General features: G+C 43.5%; 1 protein-coding gene across 9 annotated transcripts in view; it reads left to right on the top strand.

Moving 5' to 3' along the window:
- ATE1 (arginyltransferase 1) overlaps positions 1-19,907 on the top strand; it is a 127,087-nt gene that overhangs the window by 80,726 nt on the left and 26,454 nt on the right. For 8 of the 9 annotated variants that reach the window (XM_053668397.1, XM_053668400.1, XM_053668394.1 and 5 more), the window contains one exon: positions 3,068-3,188. In XM_053668397.1, the coding sequence (XP_053524372.1) occupies positions 3,068-3,188 (121 nt within the window). Of the gene's footprint in view, positions 1-3,067; positions 3,189-18,421; positions 19,780-19,907 lie in introns of those variants that run through there. The other variant, XM_037164862.2, reaches the window with a different exon arrangement.

Below are 19,907 nucleotides of genomic sequence, written 5' to 3'. Positions count from 1 at the left end.
CAAACAGGTTCTTTAAACATGTGGAGAGATGCGGTGATACAGATTACCGCCATGGCGAACCGTCGTTCCCCACATCCGTGGGGGTCAGAAGCGTTAGTAGGGTCCTGTGTTGGGCGGCGTGGGGGGCCCAGCACTCTGATGGGACTGCGAAGCGGCCCAGCTTCTGTGGGACATGGTTTTGTGCCGAAACCTGAAACCCTTGCACCCAGCAATCCCAATTCAAGGGATTTATCTTGGACACACTCACAAATGGTGGATGTACTCAAGAATATTTGTTTTTTCCTGGATGGTTGTATCATTTTAATCCAGCAGTTTCCAGGTCTGGATAGCCCAAATCCTTACCCAAACTGGCTTTTCAGTCCTTTTTTTTTTTAATCTTAGCCATTCTAGAAAGTTTTTAGTGGGACCTTAGGATTTTATTTGCATTTCTGGTAACTGATATTGAACATCTTTTCATGTGCATATTAGACAAAGTGTCTTTTGCTTTTTTAAAAAAAAATTGCAGCCCTGGCTGGAGTAGCTCAGTGGATTGAGTGCAGGCCTGCGAACCAAAGGATGGCAGTTCAATTCCCAGTCAGGGCACATGCCTGGGTTGCAGGCCATTTCCCAGCAGGGGACCCATGAGAGGCAACCATACATTGATATTTCTCTCCTCTCTTTCTCTCCTTCCCTTCTCCTCTAGAGATAAATAAATAAAATATTTTTTAAAAAGATTGAAAAAAGGGTCCTTTATACGTTTTTTAAAAATTGCATTGTTCTTATTATTGGGTTGTTAAATTACATGTTTTTGATATATATCTGTTGTCTATGTTTTGTTAATAGTCTCCCAGTCTTGGCTTTATTTTTTTGTTAATAATGTTTTGAAGGCGGTGTGTCATTCTGATGAACTCTCAGTTCACCAGTTTTTTTTCCTGTGGTTGTTTTTTTGTAAGAAATTTTTGTATACTTCAAGAAAATATACTCCTTTCTCCACCCTCCCAGAAGTTTTATATCTTTAGCTTTTATATTTAGCTTTATTGACCCCTATTAGATTTTCAGAATGGTTTATAATCAAAAAGGGAAAAAAAAAGATTTACAACCACTGATTTGACTGCTGTGCAGTTTTTCAGATTTGTTAATAATACGAGCAGATTTACATAATTCTGTCCCTTCCCCCAATAAAACAGTTTCTGAATTGATGGAGAGAATGACATTGCTTTTGTTGAGATGATATCAATGGACTATCTGGCTGCATCACACTTCCTAAGTAAATGGTTAATGGAAATACTCCTCTGGTGTACACCGCATTATAGGTGAGCATGTGGACCACTTGGCGCTGCCCCGTGTAGGGCAGTAAGGCTTCAGCGGTTCAGGAAATACTCCGGGGAAATCCATCAGAGAAGTTCCGTCGCATCCTGAAGCACTTGTCTCTCAGCCAGCAGGCATGCCCATCTCATCTAGAGCGAAGCCTAAAACGTGGGGTTGGAGGCTCCGCAGGCTCGGACCCCAGCCTCCCTTTGTATTTCTACAGAGCCCTGCAGTTTCTTGCTTCCCAGAGTTGTGCTAGGCCCCACCCACTCCGCAGGCCGTGTTCACCCCCTAGCCTTCCTCTGAGTGCGCTCCTTCCTTTTCATCCTGCCCTAGGCCTAGTCCAGTCTGTCTGTTGAGTTCCCAGGGAACCTCTACATTCCCCTTGAACTCCCTCCCAGCCTCTCAAGCAGGAATCAGTTTGAGCACATTTTATGCAGCCTCTCTGTTAGATTACAGACTTCTGAATGCTTTGGATTCTGAGAGGACGTGGCGCTCGCTTGCTTTATGTCTGAGTTGGGCTTCCTGTAGCTGCCGGCACACAGCAAGCCGGTGTAGGGGCCCTTTCCGACGCAGCGCTGTCGTGAGTCACAGCGCCGAGCCCTCGGGCAGCGGTGTTCTTTGTGAGGTTTTTTTAAAAATGAAATAGAATAGAAAATAAAGGTTACATAACGTGGGTAAGCATTCCATATAGGAAAAGAGCATTCTATAGCAAAAGGTTATTTTCTGGCTTTATATTTGTATATGTTTACCTAGGTTATAATAATAAAAAATTTGAAGAACACTGTGTAGACTTTAACCTCTATAATGAATTATTCCTAAAATTTTCCACTAAATGTTGTCTACCAAATTACCCTTCGGTGGATAATTTTCTTTAGCATCTGTTGTGTAGTCTTTGTTTTAGATTTGGGGTACATAATTGGCTTATGAATATAAATCATTTTTTCCAAAATAGAAAAAGTATTTGAAGAAACTTTAGAGGTTTATTGCCACAAATGTTTCTCTGAAATTTCTGTAATTTTTTAGACTTCTCTGTATTTATATTTATTAGTTTAGATTGCTCATGGAAGTAGTTGACAAGACAGTACTTGAAGGAAAAGTTCGTTTATTGATTTAGAGAGAGAAAGGGAAGGGGGGGAGAGAAGGAAACACCGATTTGCTGTTGGACTTATCTTTGCATTCATTGGTTGGTTCTAGTATGCGCCCTGACTGGGGATTGAACCCACAACGTTGGCATATCAGGATGATGCTGTACCTGGCCAGGGCACAAGACAGCACTTTTTGATATATTAGGATGAAATGAACATTATCAACTGAGTCTACAAATTCAAAAATTTATGACTAAGGACAATGAAATTTTATCTAGGACAGTAGGTTTACTTCATGTATAAATTGTAATGCTCTAATATGTGCAAAGATATCTTGCTGTTATTAACCAGCATTTAAAAGACAACTGACTTTGAAACTAGGAATTCTTAGCCATCAGCTCAGCAGGAATCATGTTACTATTTCTTCCCAAAGATAGTAGAAACCCAGATCTTCCAGATCTGCACAAACATTCCCAAATGGTCCTGTGTTACTTTTAAAGAGCCTTTGATGAACTGTGCATTCTTGAGATAGGAACGCAGTCACTGATAGTGTCATTTAGTATTTATAGTAAAGCTGGTTCTGTGGACTTGTTTAAATTTGTGATTGAAACTTTTCCTGGAACTCTGCAGCCTCGTAACCAGCAGTGACGGTGGTAGTAATGCCTGTGCCTGTCTTCCTCACGTCTCTTTAGGGTCATTATAGACCTTCTGATTTGCTGTGTCCTGAGACATACGTTTGGGTACCCATCGAGCAGTGCCTGCCTGCACTGGAGAACTCCAAGTACTGCCGCTTCAACCAGGACCCCAAAGCAGGTACGTTCAGAACAGCTCGCTGGGACATCATGAGCTTTGTTTTCAGAATTCACGTGCCTGTGGCTCTTTATTATGTGTCTAGGTGGCTTTCTGTATGCTTGAGTGTGCCTCAGATAGAGGGACCATGTGCTCACCAACAGCATCTCAGTTTTGGAAAAACATGCAGAAACTTCATGTGCTTGTGGTATGTCAACATACCAAGCTTCACGTGTTAGATTAGTTTTTACATCATGCTTTGAGAGCTGACTTCGTTATCTACTACTTTTACAAGTATCCCTCTCAGTGCATAAAAATCGTTCAGTAGGTTATTTAGCCAATAACAGAAATATTGAACAGTTGGACTGAATAAAGTTGTGGAATGGTTTTAAAGGGGGCGGAGCTGGGCAACAGGCCGTGATGGGTTTGGGATTTGTGATAACACTTTCTTGACTCTCTTCTTGGATCTCTGGTGCTTTCCTTTTCTGTCCCTTCTTCCACCTCCTGCCCCAGGCAATCCCAGCTGCCCCCCCCTCTCCTTGTCCCCCTGGGGTGCTCTTCACTGGCGGAGTGCCCAGACACTCCAGCACAGCCCTGGGGTCGGACTTCCTGCAGGCCGCACCTCGGACTCCCAGCCTTCAAAATTGAGATAATAGTAGGACCTACCTAACTGACTGCAGTGAGGATTAAATTCAGATGAGCAGGATGACAACAGCCCCTGTTACTATTGTTGTGTTGGCCGGTAGGCCCATCAGGGCGCTGCTTCCCACGCGGCCACAGGCTCTCCTTGGCGTTTGTCTTTATGGGCGCCGACCTGCTCTCTGAACAAGTGCGCACGTCCGGTTTCTCCCTGTGTCTGATTCCTCTTCCAGCGCACAGCAGTCCCACCGCCCCACGGCTCCTGTGCTGGTTACGTCACGGTGGCCAGGGTGTCCTTCCCAGAGTGATCTTCGTCCCCGGTGTTCGGTGCACCTCCTTGACCTTTGAGTCCTCACCACCCGCCAGGCGCCCTCTGCACACTTGACAAGAAAGCAGACCTTGTTCTGGTAGCCACCCGCGGTCTGAGTTTAGGGAAAGGAAGGGAAGGAGCGGGGAAGGTCCGGAGAGGGGAAGGGTGTGAATGGAAAATTCAAAGAGGAAGACAGAGGGGGCAAAAAAAGGAGTAACTTCTTCTAAGATGTGCATTTTTTCACATATTAGTTTTTTTCTTATAAAAAATTGGCTCATGTACCACTGTGTTTTGTTATCATCAGATGTTACGAAATCAAGTGTGTGCACTTCTTACCCATGATGGTACCTTAGAATCTGACAGACGGTGGCCATAGGGACCTACCTGACTCACAGGCCGTACCAGGGGCTCGCCCCAGGTTTTCTACATGTTCAGGTTTCATACAACAACCAGCGCTTTAGGGTTCCTACACCTTAAATTATTCATTAGAATCTCATCACTTTGTTCTAAGTATTGTTAACCTCTGATCAAACCAGTGGGTACATTTGGATTCAAAGGCAAGGGTGTTTTGGAGGAAAGCATATACCTACCTATTCTCTCCTCCCAAAAAGAAATGTATTTTCTGTCAGCTTTTCTCAAGGTCAGGTCAGAGCCAGTCCCTTGTGCAGAAAATTGCTGAATATCTTTTGTATTATTTCATGTTCACATATAAAAAATTATCTAAGTTCCTTCCAACTAAATAAATAACATTCTTACTCCCAAACTTAAGACACAATTTCACCTTTTGTTTCTCCTCCTTGATCTGTTTTAACAGTCGCTTCTCTTTGCAGCGTAGCACTTGGAGGTTAAAGCGGCCCGGGCTCCCTGTTTCATTAAGTTGTAAGGGTGTCTGAGTAATTTCCATGCACTGAATGGACGTTCAAGTAAAGATTCATTCACGTGAACAGGTTTTTAAGTCATTTTCCGACATGTGCACCAATGAGAATTTCATGGCAAAGAAAATGAAGTTTCACATTGACCGGGTTTTGTCAACTATATATACTGTCCCCCGTAAGGGTGCTCCTTCCTGTAACCCTCCCAGCCGCATTTCTATGGCATTAGCTTTAGCTCTTACTATTCGTTTACAAAAATCAGTTGTCAGTTTCTTTGAAAATAGTGCTTCAACATATTAAGCAAATTCAGCAGTAAATCTTAAAGCTCTTACTGACTTTATTCCGCGATGAACGCATCAGGCAGCCTTCCATCTAGCAGGCGGAGAGGGGCTCTGAGTCGACTCCCAGGCAGAGGAGGGCGGGACAGGGAGTTACGCCGGCACGGAGCTGACAGTGTGCGGCCACTTCCCGTAGGGGGCGTCAGGCCGTTTACCTCGGGACTGCTGACCAGGTGATTCCAGATTGACTGGTTTAAGGTTTTGTTCTGGGGAAGCTGAAACTAATTAAGTTGGGAATTAAGTCTCCGTTTTCTGACGTGGGGGCGTAGCACAGGTGACTCCATTTGTGGCCTGCTGTCTCTTTAACAGAAGCACATGAAGATCCTTTTCTGAATGCTGGATCTTTGGAACTTTCAGGAGCACACCACGCAGTTTTATCAGTATCAAATATCACAGTCCAGACATCATTTGAAATCAGACTTCTGTCCTGCGGTTTTGGGAAATTAAAATGCAGTTTCATGCCGGAGTGTGTTGAGCATGCTGTGAACCGTGGTCATTTGAGATTTAAATGCCAGTAAGTGAGAGATGATCCTCTTCTCTGGGGCCGGTTTGACTTTGACTTGACCAAACTCTGACTCCAAGAACATGCAGAGCTTACTGTGGGCAGTGTTGGTGGTCAGCATGGTGCTTTTTCACCAAGTCTTCGTGGTTGAATTACTGTGCGCAGGGCGCAGCTGACCTCCATAGGTCTCTGTCCCACAGAGTTTGGCTGTGAGGTGGCCCAGTGGCCATTTGTCAGAAAAGTTGCCTCCCCCCCGCCCCCAAATAGCTGTAAGCCCCTGGAAATCCTGTTCTTCCCTTCCCTCCACACACTCACACTTTGCAGGTTTGGATTCCGTGGTGATTTTTATTTCTCAACTAGGAAGTCTGGGTAACAATCAAAACCTATCGTGTTACTGCTTTTAGGTACTACAAGGGAGGGGTTGACAAACCGAAGTAGCTTGGAAAAGTCTAAAGAAATCATTTTATTCATAAATAGGGCTTTTGTTTTTCAATTTAAGACCTCTGCTTACTCTAAAGAATGGATTTCAGAAGTTTCTCAGTAATTTTTAATAAAAGTCTTTCAGACTGCTTTTAAATTAATAGCTGATTATGGATAGATTTTAAAATTTCTACATCAGAGGTAAGTTACCTCTTACTGTTTTTTAAAAATTACTTGAAAAAATATTTACTGGGAACACTAGCAGAAAATTTGTCCGAACACATAAAACCACCACTAAGGAGATTCAAGTGACCCACAGTCTCTCCATGTAAAACTGTTAGTATTTTTATACTCTCCCTCTGACACTTTTTCCTGTGCATATAACTGTGTAATTTTTCGAAACTCCTCACTTGAGGATATTTTTATTGACTTTAGAGAGAGGGGGCAGGGGTAAAGAGAGAGAGAAACATCGATGTGAGAGAGAAGCATCAATCAGTTTCACTCCGTAGGTGCCCTGACCAGGGATTAAACCTGCAACCTGAGTACGTGCCCTGACTGGGAATCGAACTGCTACCTTTTGGTGTACGGGACAACACTACAACCAACTGGACCACCCGGCCAGGGCTCTGCATATTGTTTTTTAAAAATGGCACAGGCCCTGGCTGGTGTGGCTCAGTGGATTGAGCGCTAGACTGTAAAGCAAAGGGTCGGTGGTTCGATTCCCCGTCAGGACACGTGCCTGGGTTGTGGACCCTGGTGGGGAGCGCATGAGAGGCAACCACACGTTGATATTTCTTTCCTTCTTTCTCCCTCCCTTCCCCTCTTTCTAAAAAATAAATTAATTAAATCTTTAAAAAAACAACAACACAGGAGTCGTGCTCTGTGCTTTTGTTGTTTATACTTAACACTTTGTGTTGCTTCTTTTAATAAGGTAAAAAACTTCGGCCATGAATTTAGTCATTCAGGAAACAAATGGCACAACTTACGTGACGGGCAGTGGCTGGTGTCAGTATTTTACAAATGTCACTGCAGGAGTAAACCAGATGTGGGGAGTTGGTTTTGGAGCCACGATACACTGTGGTTTGGTTTGACTCAGTGCTGTGCTCATTGTTGCTGGTGAAACCTCTCGGTCCGAGATTGACAACAGTAAAGCTGACCGAGCGCTGCTGCTTCCCGAGCTCCGTTTCCCATTTTCCCGGCGCGGCCTCAGTTGTGCTCAGAACATAATGGAATGTTTCATCCTTCCTCCTTCAGTTACTACTTGTTGCAGAAACGACGGCTAATATTTGTTTTTAACCAGGGAGTTCAGATAACTTTAACTCAATATTGCTCTATAGTAATTATTGTTAGTATTCATTACAAAGGAGCTAACTAGAATAATCTTTAATATATGTATATATATTTGACCACAGATTAGTCTAGATTTCCTTCTCTTTTATATATACTTGGAAATGTTTGAAGACATTTTCTAACTTGTCTCTAATGTAACTCAGTTGAAAATCATTAGTAAGGATATCGAATTTAAATTTATCACAGAAATAGCAGTACCTAATTCTGGCTTAGTGCTCTGTGCATTTACCCAAGTTGGAGAATTTCTAGGACATAGTGGGTGCTGAAAATCGAAACTAATATAAACAGCTTTTTCCGGGTTTGACCCTGTGAAACTCCTGGGACTGCCTGTGTGTTGTCTCATTTCATCTGCCTCTTTTCTTCTCTCTGTACTCCACTCTTTCTTCTTTTCCTCCTGTCACGGCCCCTGGGATTTTTTCCAGCCTCCTGTAGTTTTGGTTGCATGTGTCATGGAAGCAGCAGGTCTCGCTCCGCCTGCGCCTTTGTGTGAAATAACTTGGTTCATTAGGGCTCCGTCCTGCATTCTCTTGTCTGGTTTTTCCAGGCCTGGAATTACCTCCCGTATGTTGTGTTTATGCTCCCTCAAAAGGGCGTACCTCAGCCAAAAGGCCGTATTAACCACAGGAAATGGGAAAGGAAATGTCCCAGAAGTTCCTGGCACCCCTGGAAATGTGCTGCAGTTTGGGTAAAATTTTTTCAAATCTAGCTTGGAGGTTGACCTACCTTACTAGATGCTGCAAAATAAATGATTTTGATCGTTGAATGTTTAATAAACATGTATTTTTGCTTCCAGTAGCCAGCTGGAGATAGAACCGTTTGTAGCCGACTGCGTGTCGTGAGGGAAGCAGACATCAGAACAAGAAAATTGTTGGAAATTTGGCTCATGTAGTCGGCGAATTTGACGAATGTTTTGATACGGAAAATGTAGAAAGTTGCAGTCTCCTGTAACTTTCAGTTCACTTTACTTCCTATGTACTTAAAAAATACCACTTTATAGTATTATTACTGCCTTTCCTCACTTAGCTCCTCTTCAGATACGTTCTTCCATATTCATGTGTCCATGCAGCACTAATAGGACTGGTGCTTTAAAAAGGAGAAACTCAATTCCCCTGGTTTGCATGGTGTTTAATGAGGACGCCATGACTTTCCTGCAATATTTGTACGTATGATTGAAGTCCTATTTTGTTATTTGCATTTTCTGTTAAAAATTTGAAACTAAAAATTAGGCAAACTTGAACAGTTATCAATGACTATTCTCATTCTTAAAGAATATTTTAAAGCTAGTCTTGAAGAGACATTTGTAAAATGCTGTCCCACAAATTTTTACTAGCCAGTCTTTGCCCAGTAAGCCAGGCGTGAGCAGTGAACCAGCAACCAAGAAGTGTTAGAGTGCCGGCCAGAGGCGGACTGAACTGCCTCTTAGAGGGTTTGAAAAGTGGACTTAAGATTTTTATTTAGCAGTTAAAGAGACATTTCTCTGATCTCTTTCTCTTTTTTTATGAAATAGGTAAAAATTTTAAAGTAAACAATTCCTTCTATAGTTTTAAATTTAGTTAATTCTATAATAATACATAATAAAATCCATTCCAGCAGACTCAGAAATATCACGATGTACAGAACATGTCTGTGAATGTCAGTCTTGCCTCGTTCTCATGTGTGGCATCTTACAGTGCTACTTTATTTCCATAAAAAACTGACATTTTTCAAGTGTAATGAGAGGGTTGCCCAAAATATCAGTTACAGAATCAAAATTAAGCCCCTGCTTGCTGTTTAAGTGCTGGCTGAAGTATAATATTTTATTGAACGTGATACATTGTCAACTTTAAGTCCTGTATTTTCTGTGCCACTAAGAAAGAAAACCACGTTGCCAAGTAGACTGCGCCTGTGCTGGTCGTAAGATGCATCTGGGCTTCAGATGAAACGTGAAGGTGCGTGAAACATGAGTCTTCACGCAGATGAAATGTGGTTCAGTCTGCGCACCTCATCTGGCCAAGCCGGAGTGCCCAGGAGGCCAGATTTTGTGTTGGGGAGCTTTGGGCGTCTTAATTCTAGGCACCAGATGTACCCTAGACAGAGCTCGTGCCTGTGTATCAGTTGGGAAGCATTGACGTCAGGTGCTTATACAAAAATAAGATTACTATCATTGATTGATGATGGTAAGAGTTCTTTCAATACTCTGATCTAGGTACTTAAACATTTTTTGAGACACATAACTACTTTACAAAGATATTTTGTTGTAATCCAAGTAAAAATATTTTGCTATCCCAAAAAGCATTTAAATTCTTTAAGCATTGATGATCTCTGCATTCTGGTTTTAAGCAAATTTAAAAAATCTGAAAACTTTGATGTTGGAAGGTAGCAATAAAAGTAGAGAATTTAAAAACTGCCTGGGCAATAAATGCAGTGATTTCTGCCAATGGATGGAATGATTAAAGATTAAATAAATAAAGAAGGGACAAAAGATAGTGTCCTGGGATGTCAGTAAGCTAGTCATCAACCCCAACATAGCCTCTAATTGATTGAACATACAAATTATCAGTAAACATTGTTGGTTTAACTTGTGGCTGTGTAGTAATAGAACAGGAATCTTTAGCTTGAGAAACATACTTAAAGGGGAAAATAAAAATTAAAACTTTGATGCCAGAATGCCCCCAAGACCCCGTCACATAGGATTTCGGTGGCCTTCATTTAAAAACAACGGCAGAAGTGTTTTTCCATTCCCAATCTTCCCATTTCTCACTGGGGAAGATGCGACATGTCTTTGGTGAGACGGGTTTAGAACTGTGACGCCCAGGAGTGGCATCTCCCTTGTCACTGTGGTTCGAACCCGCAGCCGAGACCGTCTCCTTGCTCTTGAAGACCTGGTTGCTGGGAACCCGCTTCAGCTCCTGCAAAGCGGAGGAGCGTGGCTGCAGAAGGAGGCCTGGCCTCCTGAGGCAGCACCCAGCACAGGCTGGGGAGTGGCCTCGACCATGACTCCAGCAGACGGCCAGTGCCGTGCTTTGCATGGTCTGTCCGTGCTCCTGGTGGTTTGCTGGATGGGAGGGAGGGCGGCAGGCGGGTCGAGCCAGGGCTCCAGTGACTGACGCAGATTCTCTCTGGCTGTTGTCCCTGTCAGGCTTTGTGGCAGTAGGACATCTCTCCTTGTTGGCCTTATTTATTTATTTTTTGGTCACTCCGGAGCCCTGCATGTCTGTGGAACTTCAGGAAGGCCTCCCCCAGCCTCAGGGCTGAGGCTGCTCACCTTAGTGTCTCAGACTGATAACAGCTGCCGGCCGTCACCAGGACGTCCAGAGTGGTCGTGTACTGGTTACTGTGTTATTTAACCTGGGCAATTACTTGAGAGAGAGAGAGAGAGAGAGAGAGAGAGAGAGAGAGTTGTGCCCATTTTACCTGCAGGAAGCTCAGACTCAACAATGGAGTAGTCCCTGGACTTACTCATATATTTTGGAACTCATGTCGCTTGATAGTACCAACCAACTCAATGCCAACTCAGTGTCCACCAACCATTGAGTAACCAACCGAGAGACAGATGCATCAATGTCAAGGTCTTGTAAGCCAGTCATACCCAACTTCAGTACAAGGATGGAGTCTCTGTGTTTCTCTCCAAGGTGTTATTGAACTGTTCAGGTTTTCTTTTGTGGATGTTACTATTCAGTCTGTCTGCAGAAAAATAATCATGCAATATAATATGAAGGTATGAGAAGGTTGGTTTATTTTTGGAGTGTTCTTTTATGTAATGTTAGCAAAATGTTTTTAATATTGACATGGAAACTGGGGTAGAACTCCTGTTCTGGTAAGAAATGTATTTTCCTGGCTGCCATTCATTTGAAGTTGACATCATTTAGGGGAGACCTGACTTGTTCCCGCTCCTGTGGCATCTTCCCTGATGAGAACGTGAAATTTGCCTGAAAATAGGAAGGACATGCGGACAGTGGGGAAAGAATGAAAGTTACCTGCTTACTGACCTGTCAAAATAGGAAAACAAAGTCAAAATCTGAGCAGTTGTCCTGTGAAGAGACTTAGTCTGATTTCTCTCCAGAAGCGAATCCCAAAATACGGGTTTGCATTCATTCAGGCAGTTTACTTGGGAGAAGGTCCCAAGGAATAGGAGTGAGGGAGGGGCTGCGCAGAGTGAAGGGGAGAAGACAGAGTAAGGGTGTGCTGTTGTGGCGCTCCTCCACTTCGCAGGCTGGGGTTCAGGCCTGTTTAGAAACTTTGGAACGTATTACTCGAAATGGCTGCCTCGGGCAAAGGAAGAAGTGCGTGTCTACTGGTTTCCGTTTTCCACTGGCTGATGAGTGTCTCGTTGGGTGTTAAGGCCTCTGCACTTGGAATTTGTGTGTGTGCAGATGCAGAGCAGACTCCTCCAAGGCACAGCAGCCGCTGCATCTGACAGGCAGGGTGCAAGGGAGACCTCGTCTGTCTGTCCTTCGCAGGACCTTGCACCGGGGTCATGTCACGAGTCGGCAGTGAAGCCAAGGGGATGAGGCATCTAATGCGGAAGAGGACCAGAATGAGGTAGCATCAGTGACGTGTCCCTGTCAGTTGACCATGTCACTTGCACTGGGGCAGATAGAGTAAGGACTCCAGACATGGAAAAGTAGTGGACTCAAGCCAGCTCATTTGATACAGTCAGAGGAGCAACTGAGAATTAGAAACATAAACTTGAAGAATTCATAAAATCACTCACCCAACATGTATTTATTAAGCCAGGTATTGTGCCTTAAGATGGGTTTGCAAATTACTCATCCCAGCCCCCAGGGAACTTAGCAGAGGACACGGACAATTATCAAGTAATTTTAGTCGAGTGTGATAAGTAGCACGGGGGTTGGGAAGAGAAGATGCAGTTAAGTCCACCTAGTGGGGTCCACCCAGAGGGGACCTGCACCAATACGAGTGGGGTGTGAGAGGGCAGGGAGCGCTTCTGGGGAGAAGCATCTCTGTGCACAGATAAAATTGGAACCGTGGTCCCATGAAATTCTGTGTGTCCTCTTGAGAGGCGATGTGCTGTTTTCTCTGCTAGTCACTGAGAAAGAAAATGTCCTGACGCGCTAAGCTTATGCTACAGCCCACTCAGAGATCACAACCTGCTGTATTTAAAGACACTGGTTTATCTCCCCTTTTAAAGATTTATATCAGTTTTCAAATTTGTGGGCATGGAAGTATTAACTATTGAATGCTAAGTTTTTGTTGCTCAAGAGCATGATTTTCATGCTGTTTTGCAGACAAAACAGTCCCAATGTTCAGTTTCAGAAACTGTTAATTCCATTCATCAAAGTGATAGTCTATTAAAGTAACATCCGTTTCTTCTTTAAATATTTATATTCAAACTAAAAATCTTATTTTTGAAAATAAGGTTTTCAAACTTTATTTTCAAAACTTTGAAGTTTTGCGATAATTTTCAAGGGGCTTTTGAATAACATTTTATATTATTTACAAAACACTAATTAAATTTCTTTAGACATTTTTAAACTTAAATAATGTAATGTCCTCAGTTTCTCTCCTTAATTCAGTTGTCTAACAAAGTACTCTCAGAAATCTAATAAATGTATAGATGTAATGAGCCTAAATTTATACTGATTGTGAAATTATGAGTCTAAGTGAATTATTCAGTTATGTATTTATTATTGGCAACAAAGTTATTGTTTACACAGAAAATGTCCAGAAGTCTACTAAACAACTACTGCAACTAGTAAGTGAACTTGAGCAAGGTCGCAGGATACGAGGTTAATGTGCAAAAATCCATTGTCTTTTTATGTACCAGCTGCAAACAGTTGGAAAGGGAATGGAAACAAACCCACTTACAATAGCATCAAAGAGCACACAGTACTTAGAAATAGATTTATCAAGTTCACTGCACTGGAAACCGCAAAGCCTGTTGAGAGACCTGGACAGCCAGTAGCTATGCCATGTTCACGGACTGAAGGCTCCCCACTGTGAAGATGGCAGGTGAAACCACGAGAGCAACCTGTCTTCCAGTGGACCCAGTTTGTCCGATGCTGCCAGGACAGAGCAGCAAACACGCTCGGTGTATTTGAGCCCACTGTCGATACCATGCTGTTTGAGTTTTTCCAGGTTGAAAGTCACGGTGAAGCCGACTTCCAGTGCCTTGTCTGTGCCTCAGAGAGGTGGTCACATGGCCCACGACCGAGTATTTTCTTTCATCACTGGGTCTGCTCAGTGAAGTTTGCATCCTTAAGCCCAAAAGGTTATAACTTGACTGGCATTTGCTTTACATTAAGGTCTTAAGGTATGTCATTGATTCTTATGTAACTTGAGAGATTTTTGAAGTTGATGGAGTTTTGTCCTATTCTTAAGATCACCCAAATTTATCTATGCTGAAATTGGTTTTGCTGTAGGTCCTTTGGCTTAAAGTTGCAGTTTCCAAGAATCTGTCAGTGACCTCAAGTGAGGACTTATGTTCAAGTCTGAACCTATCTGTATTTAATAGTAACTGTACCTTTCTGAGCTTTCCTTGTCTGTTGCTAACAGGCCTATTTGTTTCTTAGTTCTAGCGATACTAAGATATCAGTTTTGCATGTTTTTTATTTTGTGTTTCATTCTTATGTATATTCACATATATGGGCTTTGGGTAAGAAATGTCACTTGGGGAGTGTCACTTGGGGAGGTGACAGATTATTTTTCTCTTCCCTGCTACGTTAGCTCTAAATTTAGGACCATAGCACAGATTTTTATGTTCTTTTTATAAAGGGGTCTGCTATCAGTCTTGGTCAATATTTTAATAACTTTTATATTTTACTGGGGTCTAATTTTGTCGTATTGATCAAGTATTCCAAAGATTATGTCCCTAACTAGATTTTTTACTGGAAAATGTCCATAGCTAAACAATTAAATTCTGTGCTGTATAGTATTACCATCATCGTGCATGTTTCAGAGAACTCTGCAGTCATACGCCTTGGTTTAAAAACGACTCTTTGCTTATTTTGTTTATAACGTGCCTGTCTTTGTCTGCTGAGCGTCTGTGTTCTCAGTGTGTCGGCCTTTTGAGCGGGAGGCGACCCTGCAGGCTCATCTCCGCAGACAGACTCTGCACTGGGACGCAGTGCCCACCGATTTTACACTCCGCAGTTGGACCTGCTGTGTACACAGTGTTCCCCTAAATAAGCATTACTTCAGTGTGCTAGGGAGAGTTTAAATACAGTCTGTGCTTTTCTCTTGTAATTTTTTTTAACTCGATGTCAAGTTGCAGAGATAATATACTTGACTGGACGGTAGCAGAGAAGTTTGGTGTGGGAGCCTGAGTCTGAGGTCGAAAGCAGTGTCAGGAACTGAGTTCTGACTTCACCTTGAAGTCTAAGTTACGTTCTCTGTGTAAAGATCTCCCCGCACCGACCCGTCTTCACGGAGAAGGCCCTGCAGCGAGCGTGGCAGCTGCTCGTGGGAGAACGTGGCGCGCGCCCAGCAGAGCCTGTCTGGTAGCGCCGGTGCTGTTTGCGCTTTCTCCAGTGTTGTCCTCGCCTGCTGTGCAATAATCCAAAGCAGTTATCGCTCTAAAGCGAATCGTCGCTCTTACAGGTGCTTTGATCTTCACTTGAAACTAATTTCTCAAACCTCTGAATTAAAACTTTTTTTTTTTCCAGCTTAGTGAACTTAGAAGGTGTGGGGATGGAGGAGAATGGGTACTGTGATAAACTGACTAAATGTAAATAAGGATATTTTGACTAGCTCACTAAATTTGTATAATCCTTGTACTTTAATGTTTTCATAAAAGTCACACGGAATCTAGTGATGATAGATTGAAGTGTATTTTTAATGTCTTTTTAAAAGCACCCTTGGATTTATTGTTAAATCCATCATTGGGAATCCTTTGGTAGAACAGAGTCTGTGGTCCAACTAATCAGCCACCATGTAACACTGCCATTATAAACTGTAGAGTTTTCCAACGTGTTTTTTTCAAAGCACAAAGTCTGCACTCAAGAAGGCTAGAAAAGGCAGAAGGGATCATTTAGTTTATTTGCACTTTTTGAATTTGCCAGTTTGCTTTGGAAACATAGTCCCACCTTTAAATGACAAACTGCAGCCATTCCTTTCATAGCTGTACACTTGGAAGTAGTGTTGAAAACATTGTGATTTTTGCCCTGGCTGGTGTGGCTCAGTTAGCTTGGGCATAGTCCCGTGAACCAAAAGGTCATGGGTATAATTCCCAGTCAGGGCACATGCCTAGCTTATGGGTCTGGTTCCTGGTCAGGGCGTGTATGAGAGGCTGATGTTTCTCTCTCACGTGGATGTTTCTCTCCCTCCTTTCCTCCCTTCCCTTCTCCTCAGGTGTTTTTAAGGGGAGAGGAATGTGCATAGATTTAAAAAAATGGTGCTTCACAACTGTTTTTAGTTGCAATACTTCATTATTTTGGTTTTTTTAAGATAATTAAAGGAATAGTTGAAGTTTTTAAAATGTATCCAACATGTTTGGACTACAGGCACTGAGCCACACTGCTCTGAAGAGGGCTCTGATTCTCTACTCCATGTGATTGCCCTAGAAAGCCTGTAACAGGTTCAAGGTGGTAACTGGACAGCCTGGGTCCTGCTGCCTGCTGCAGTGTAAACGTAACATGAACATTTGTTGGGGAGGAAGAAGGTTCTCATTGAAAAAGTACCAAATTTGAAGGGGCTGGGAGAATCCCTGTTCCAGGCCAACCTCTTCTGCAAAACATAACAATTCCCTTGTTCCCAGAAACACCGAAATCCAAGCCCTGTCCAGAAGTTCCTCATCACTCCTTATCTGTTCTTTTGCAGCACAGGGCAGTTACACCCATGGTCTCTCTCTCTCCAGCTCTCAGGCTTTCTCTCCCTGGGCTGCACCCTGTGGGCTCCAGAGTCACCATCGTCTTGCGCAGCTTCCTCTCCCTCCCTGGTGGGGACGTACTACCAGGTTACTGTACACAGTCATTTGTGGGGTCTGGTGCACCAGGCTGCTGTTGCCCCCCAGGCTGGCACATGGTGCTGCCCATGTCTCCCGCGTGCTGCTCCCAGCACAAGAGCAGGAGGAGCACAGTCCCAGACACGTGTCGTGGGAAGGGGCCAGCCCTGGCCCATCCCATGTAGTGCAGAGCAGCCGCGTCTCCAGGGTGGGTGCCCAGAGAGACGTGTCCCAGCATGGGACTCCCCTTCTGCATTGGCTCCCAACCATGCAAGGTAAGAAGCCCCAAGTGGGCCTGGTGTCTGCCAGTTTTTTGACCCCTCCATTGCCTCACCCCAGTCTGATGCAGAGCAGGGAAGAAGAGCAGAGGGCACACCTCTGCCCTTGTTCTGTTTTAAATTTCCCCCGCAGAATCCCATGCGCTGTGGGAGTGACCAGCGTCAAACAATTCTAACCAGCCTCCACCATGTGCATCAGTCTGCACAGTTCTTTGCAGGGGGCGGGGCGTCGCCTTAGTTTGTGACCCTCTCAACCTGCTCAGCCGAGGTGCTTTGTTCACAGTTGTCTGAGGCAGCAGCCTCCTCTGCGGCCCCTTCCATTTCCTCCCCTTCTCTTCCCCCCCAGGGATGGGGGGCGGGGGCCTCTCTGGCAGGATTGGGGCTCCTCAGATTGGGGTCTTCCCTGCTCCCCAGCGATTTAGCCAGACCTACCCTGTTACAAGATTATGTAGAAATACTTGGAATATAAGAAGAGTTCTGAAAGATTTATTTTAAACTTAAACTGTAATTTAGAAAGTCTCATTGAGGGCTCATGAATAAATCATTTGCGGAGCACCATGAGAGGGACTTGATTTCTGTGTCAGAATCAGTGCTGATGGGAAGGCAGGAGAGAGTCCCAGGAACGGCCGGAGCAAAACACGGTTTCTCCTACTGCTGCTGTTCTCCAGTTCGGTGTATGTAGTGAAGTTTGGTGTCAGCGGACGTGGCTTCTGGTTGGCCTGCGGCTTTAATGATGAGAACAGGGTTTTAATGTTCTCGTGATCGCATCCTCTGCACCTCTTCCTTGTTGAAACATTTTGCTTCCAAGTAGACATTTTCAGTGCAGTGTAATGAAATGGAAACAAAACCCAAAAGTATTATGTCATTTGGGGAGGTCTGAGTCAGCAGGTCATAAGTGGATTCCGTCGTGAGCCAGTGTGAACTAATGAAAGCACAGCGGAAGCTCGGGAACGACGTGGAGCATCCCACCAGACTGGTCATGCAGGGAAGGGACGGGAGCATGGAATAAAGATTAAAGCAAAAGTGTCAAATCCTCTTACGGCTGTAAGAGGTTAAAAACACATTTTTTCCTCTAAGCAAGAGGATAATACACCAGGAGAAACATGGCAGAGCTTGTTCAGCACTTTCTGTTTATCATCTTGGAGATATCCAAGGGAGATAGTATCCAAAGATGATAGAATTGAAGCACTCAGGTGATTACATACATGGGGTGGGGGACTATTGACCACCAGGCTTTGGAGCAGCCACAAAGCAGTCTGTGGCTCATAGCAAGCAGTGCACATTGTCTGTGATTCACTGTCGGGTTTGGGCCCAGATTCTTCTCTTCAGACAAAGCATTGGTTGAGCTCTGCCAGTTACTGAAAGCTCTGGAAGCGTGGGTATTCTCCATACCATGTCTTTGATTCTGGAATTCTTGACCCTTCTGGAGAAGTAGATGTGAGCTAGTCTGGGATGTGAGGCATGAGACAGAGCCTTTCATTCCAGATAAGCCTAGGGTGTTATAGTGGGTTGTTTGCATTAGTATCATTTCCTTACATCTCATTGTGGTTAATTAACCACAGTTTATGAAGATTTTAGGTACCATCCCTGTTCTAAAAATGGATCAACATAGTACAACTTAAAGCTGTTTATGACCTGATTAATTTTAACATTTATATCACATTCAGAAACGAAGGAAAATAATCCAAGAATGATTTGAATTGAGGATTCAGACACTGAGTAATAAACATTTGGAACTCATTAACAAGAAAGCTGATTAAAGCTCTGAAGATATGCCTTCTAATGCTTTTCTCTGAAGAGTCAGAGCAAGGTCAGCACCGCGAACTGCAGACGCTCACTGGGTGCCTGCCCAGCGCTGCGCTTCCCGTCTTGGCAGAGGACGCGGGGCCCGGGCCCTGTGAGTACGAAGAACTGGAAGACTGGCCTCCTCAGGCAGTTTACTGTCAGGTTGGGAAGCCTTCCACACGCGAAGTAGTCAAGAACAACCAGAATTTTGTCCTTATGCGTATTTTTCCATTAAAAAGCACCATTTTGATTTATGTGTTAATTAGCTTGATTGTGGTAATCATTCCAGTGTGTATGTGTGTCAAAATAATCATATTGTACACTTTAAGTATATACATTCTGAATTTTTATTTATCAGCTATACCTTAATGAAGCAGGGGTAGACAGCCTACTGGATGGAGAAAACACTCGCGAGTCGTATATCTGATACGGGGTTAATTCCCAAAATATAAAGGACTCGTGTTCAATAGCAAAAAAATGAACAATCCCGTTTAAAAAGAATAGAAGATCTGAATGGGTATTTTCCCAAAGAAAACGTATGGACAGCTAACAGGTACCTGAGAGATGCTCAGCATCACTAGCCATCAGGGTGTGGATCAAAGCCACAGGGAGCGGTAAACATCACCCCACACAGAACGGCTGTTATCAAAAGGACCAGAAGTGGCAAGTGGTGGCAAGGACTCCAGTTTCCCCACATCCTGGCCAACACTTATATTTTGAAAGTAGCCATTTTAATGGGTGCAAAGTGGTATCTCATTGTGGTTTTAGTTTTCGTTTCCCTGGTGATTGGTGATGTGAAGCATCCTTTCATGTGCTTATTGGCCATTTGTATATCTTTGGAGAATATAGTTTCTTTAGGTCTTTTGCCTGTTTTTTAATCAACTTATTGGGTGTTTTTGTTGTTGAATTTTAGGAGTTCCTTCTATATTCCGGACATTGATCCCTATGAGATACATGATTTGCAATACAGTTGATTTGTTTGTTGACCTTGTATCCTGTGATTCTGCTGAACTCACGTGTTACTCGGGAGGGTTTGTTTTGTGGAGTCCTTGGGCTTTTCTGCATAGACTCTCGTGTCACGTGGTGCCAGGAGCAGTTTCATTCTTTTCCAGTATGTTTACCTTTTTGTTTCTTCCCTTGCCATATGGCACTGACCGGCACTTCCAGCATTTGAATAAAAATGGTGAGAGCGGACATCTTTGCCTGTTTCTCGTTTTAGGGGGAAGCATTTATTTTTTTATCACGTTTGGGGTAGGTTTCTTCCAGTCCTAGTTTTCTGAGAGTTTTCATCGTACATGGTTTTTGAATTTGTCACTTGTATTTTATGCATTTTGTATTTTGTGCATTTTGTATTTTGTGCATCAATTA

Source organism: Artibeus jamaicensis, unplaced genomic scaffold (genome assembly GCF_021234435.1).
Source record: "Artibeus jamaicensis isolate MK-2021 breed Jamaican fruit bat unplaced genomic scaffold, CSHL_Jam_final contig_490, whole genome shotgun sequence".
Classification (NCBI taxonomy): Eukaryota; Metazoa; Chordata; class Mammalia; order Chiroptera; family Phyllostomidae; genus Artibeus; species Artibeus jamaicensis.
This window is presented reverse-complemented; position numbering and strand designations above follow the sequence as displayed.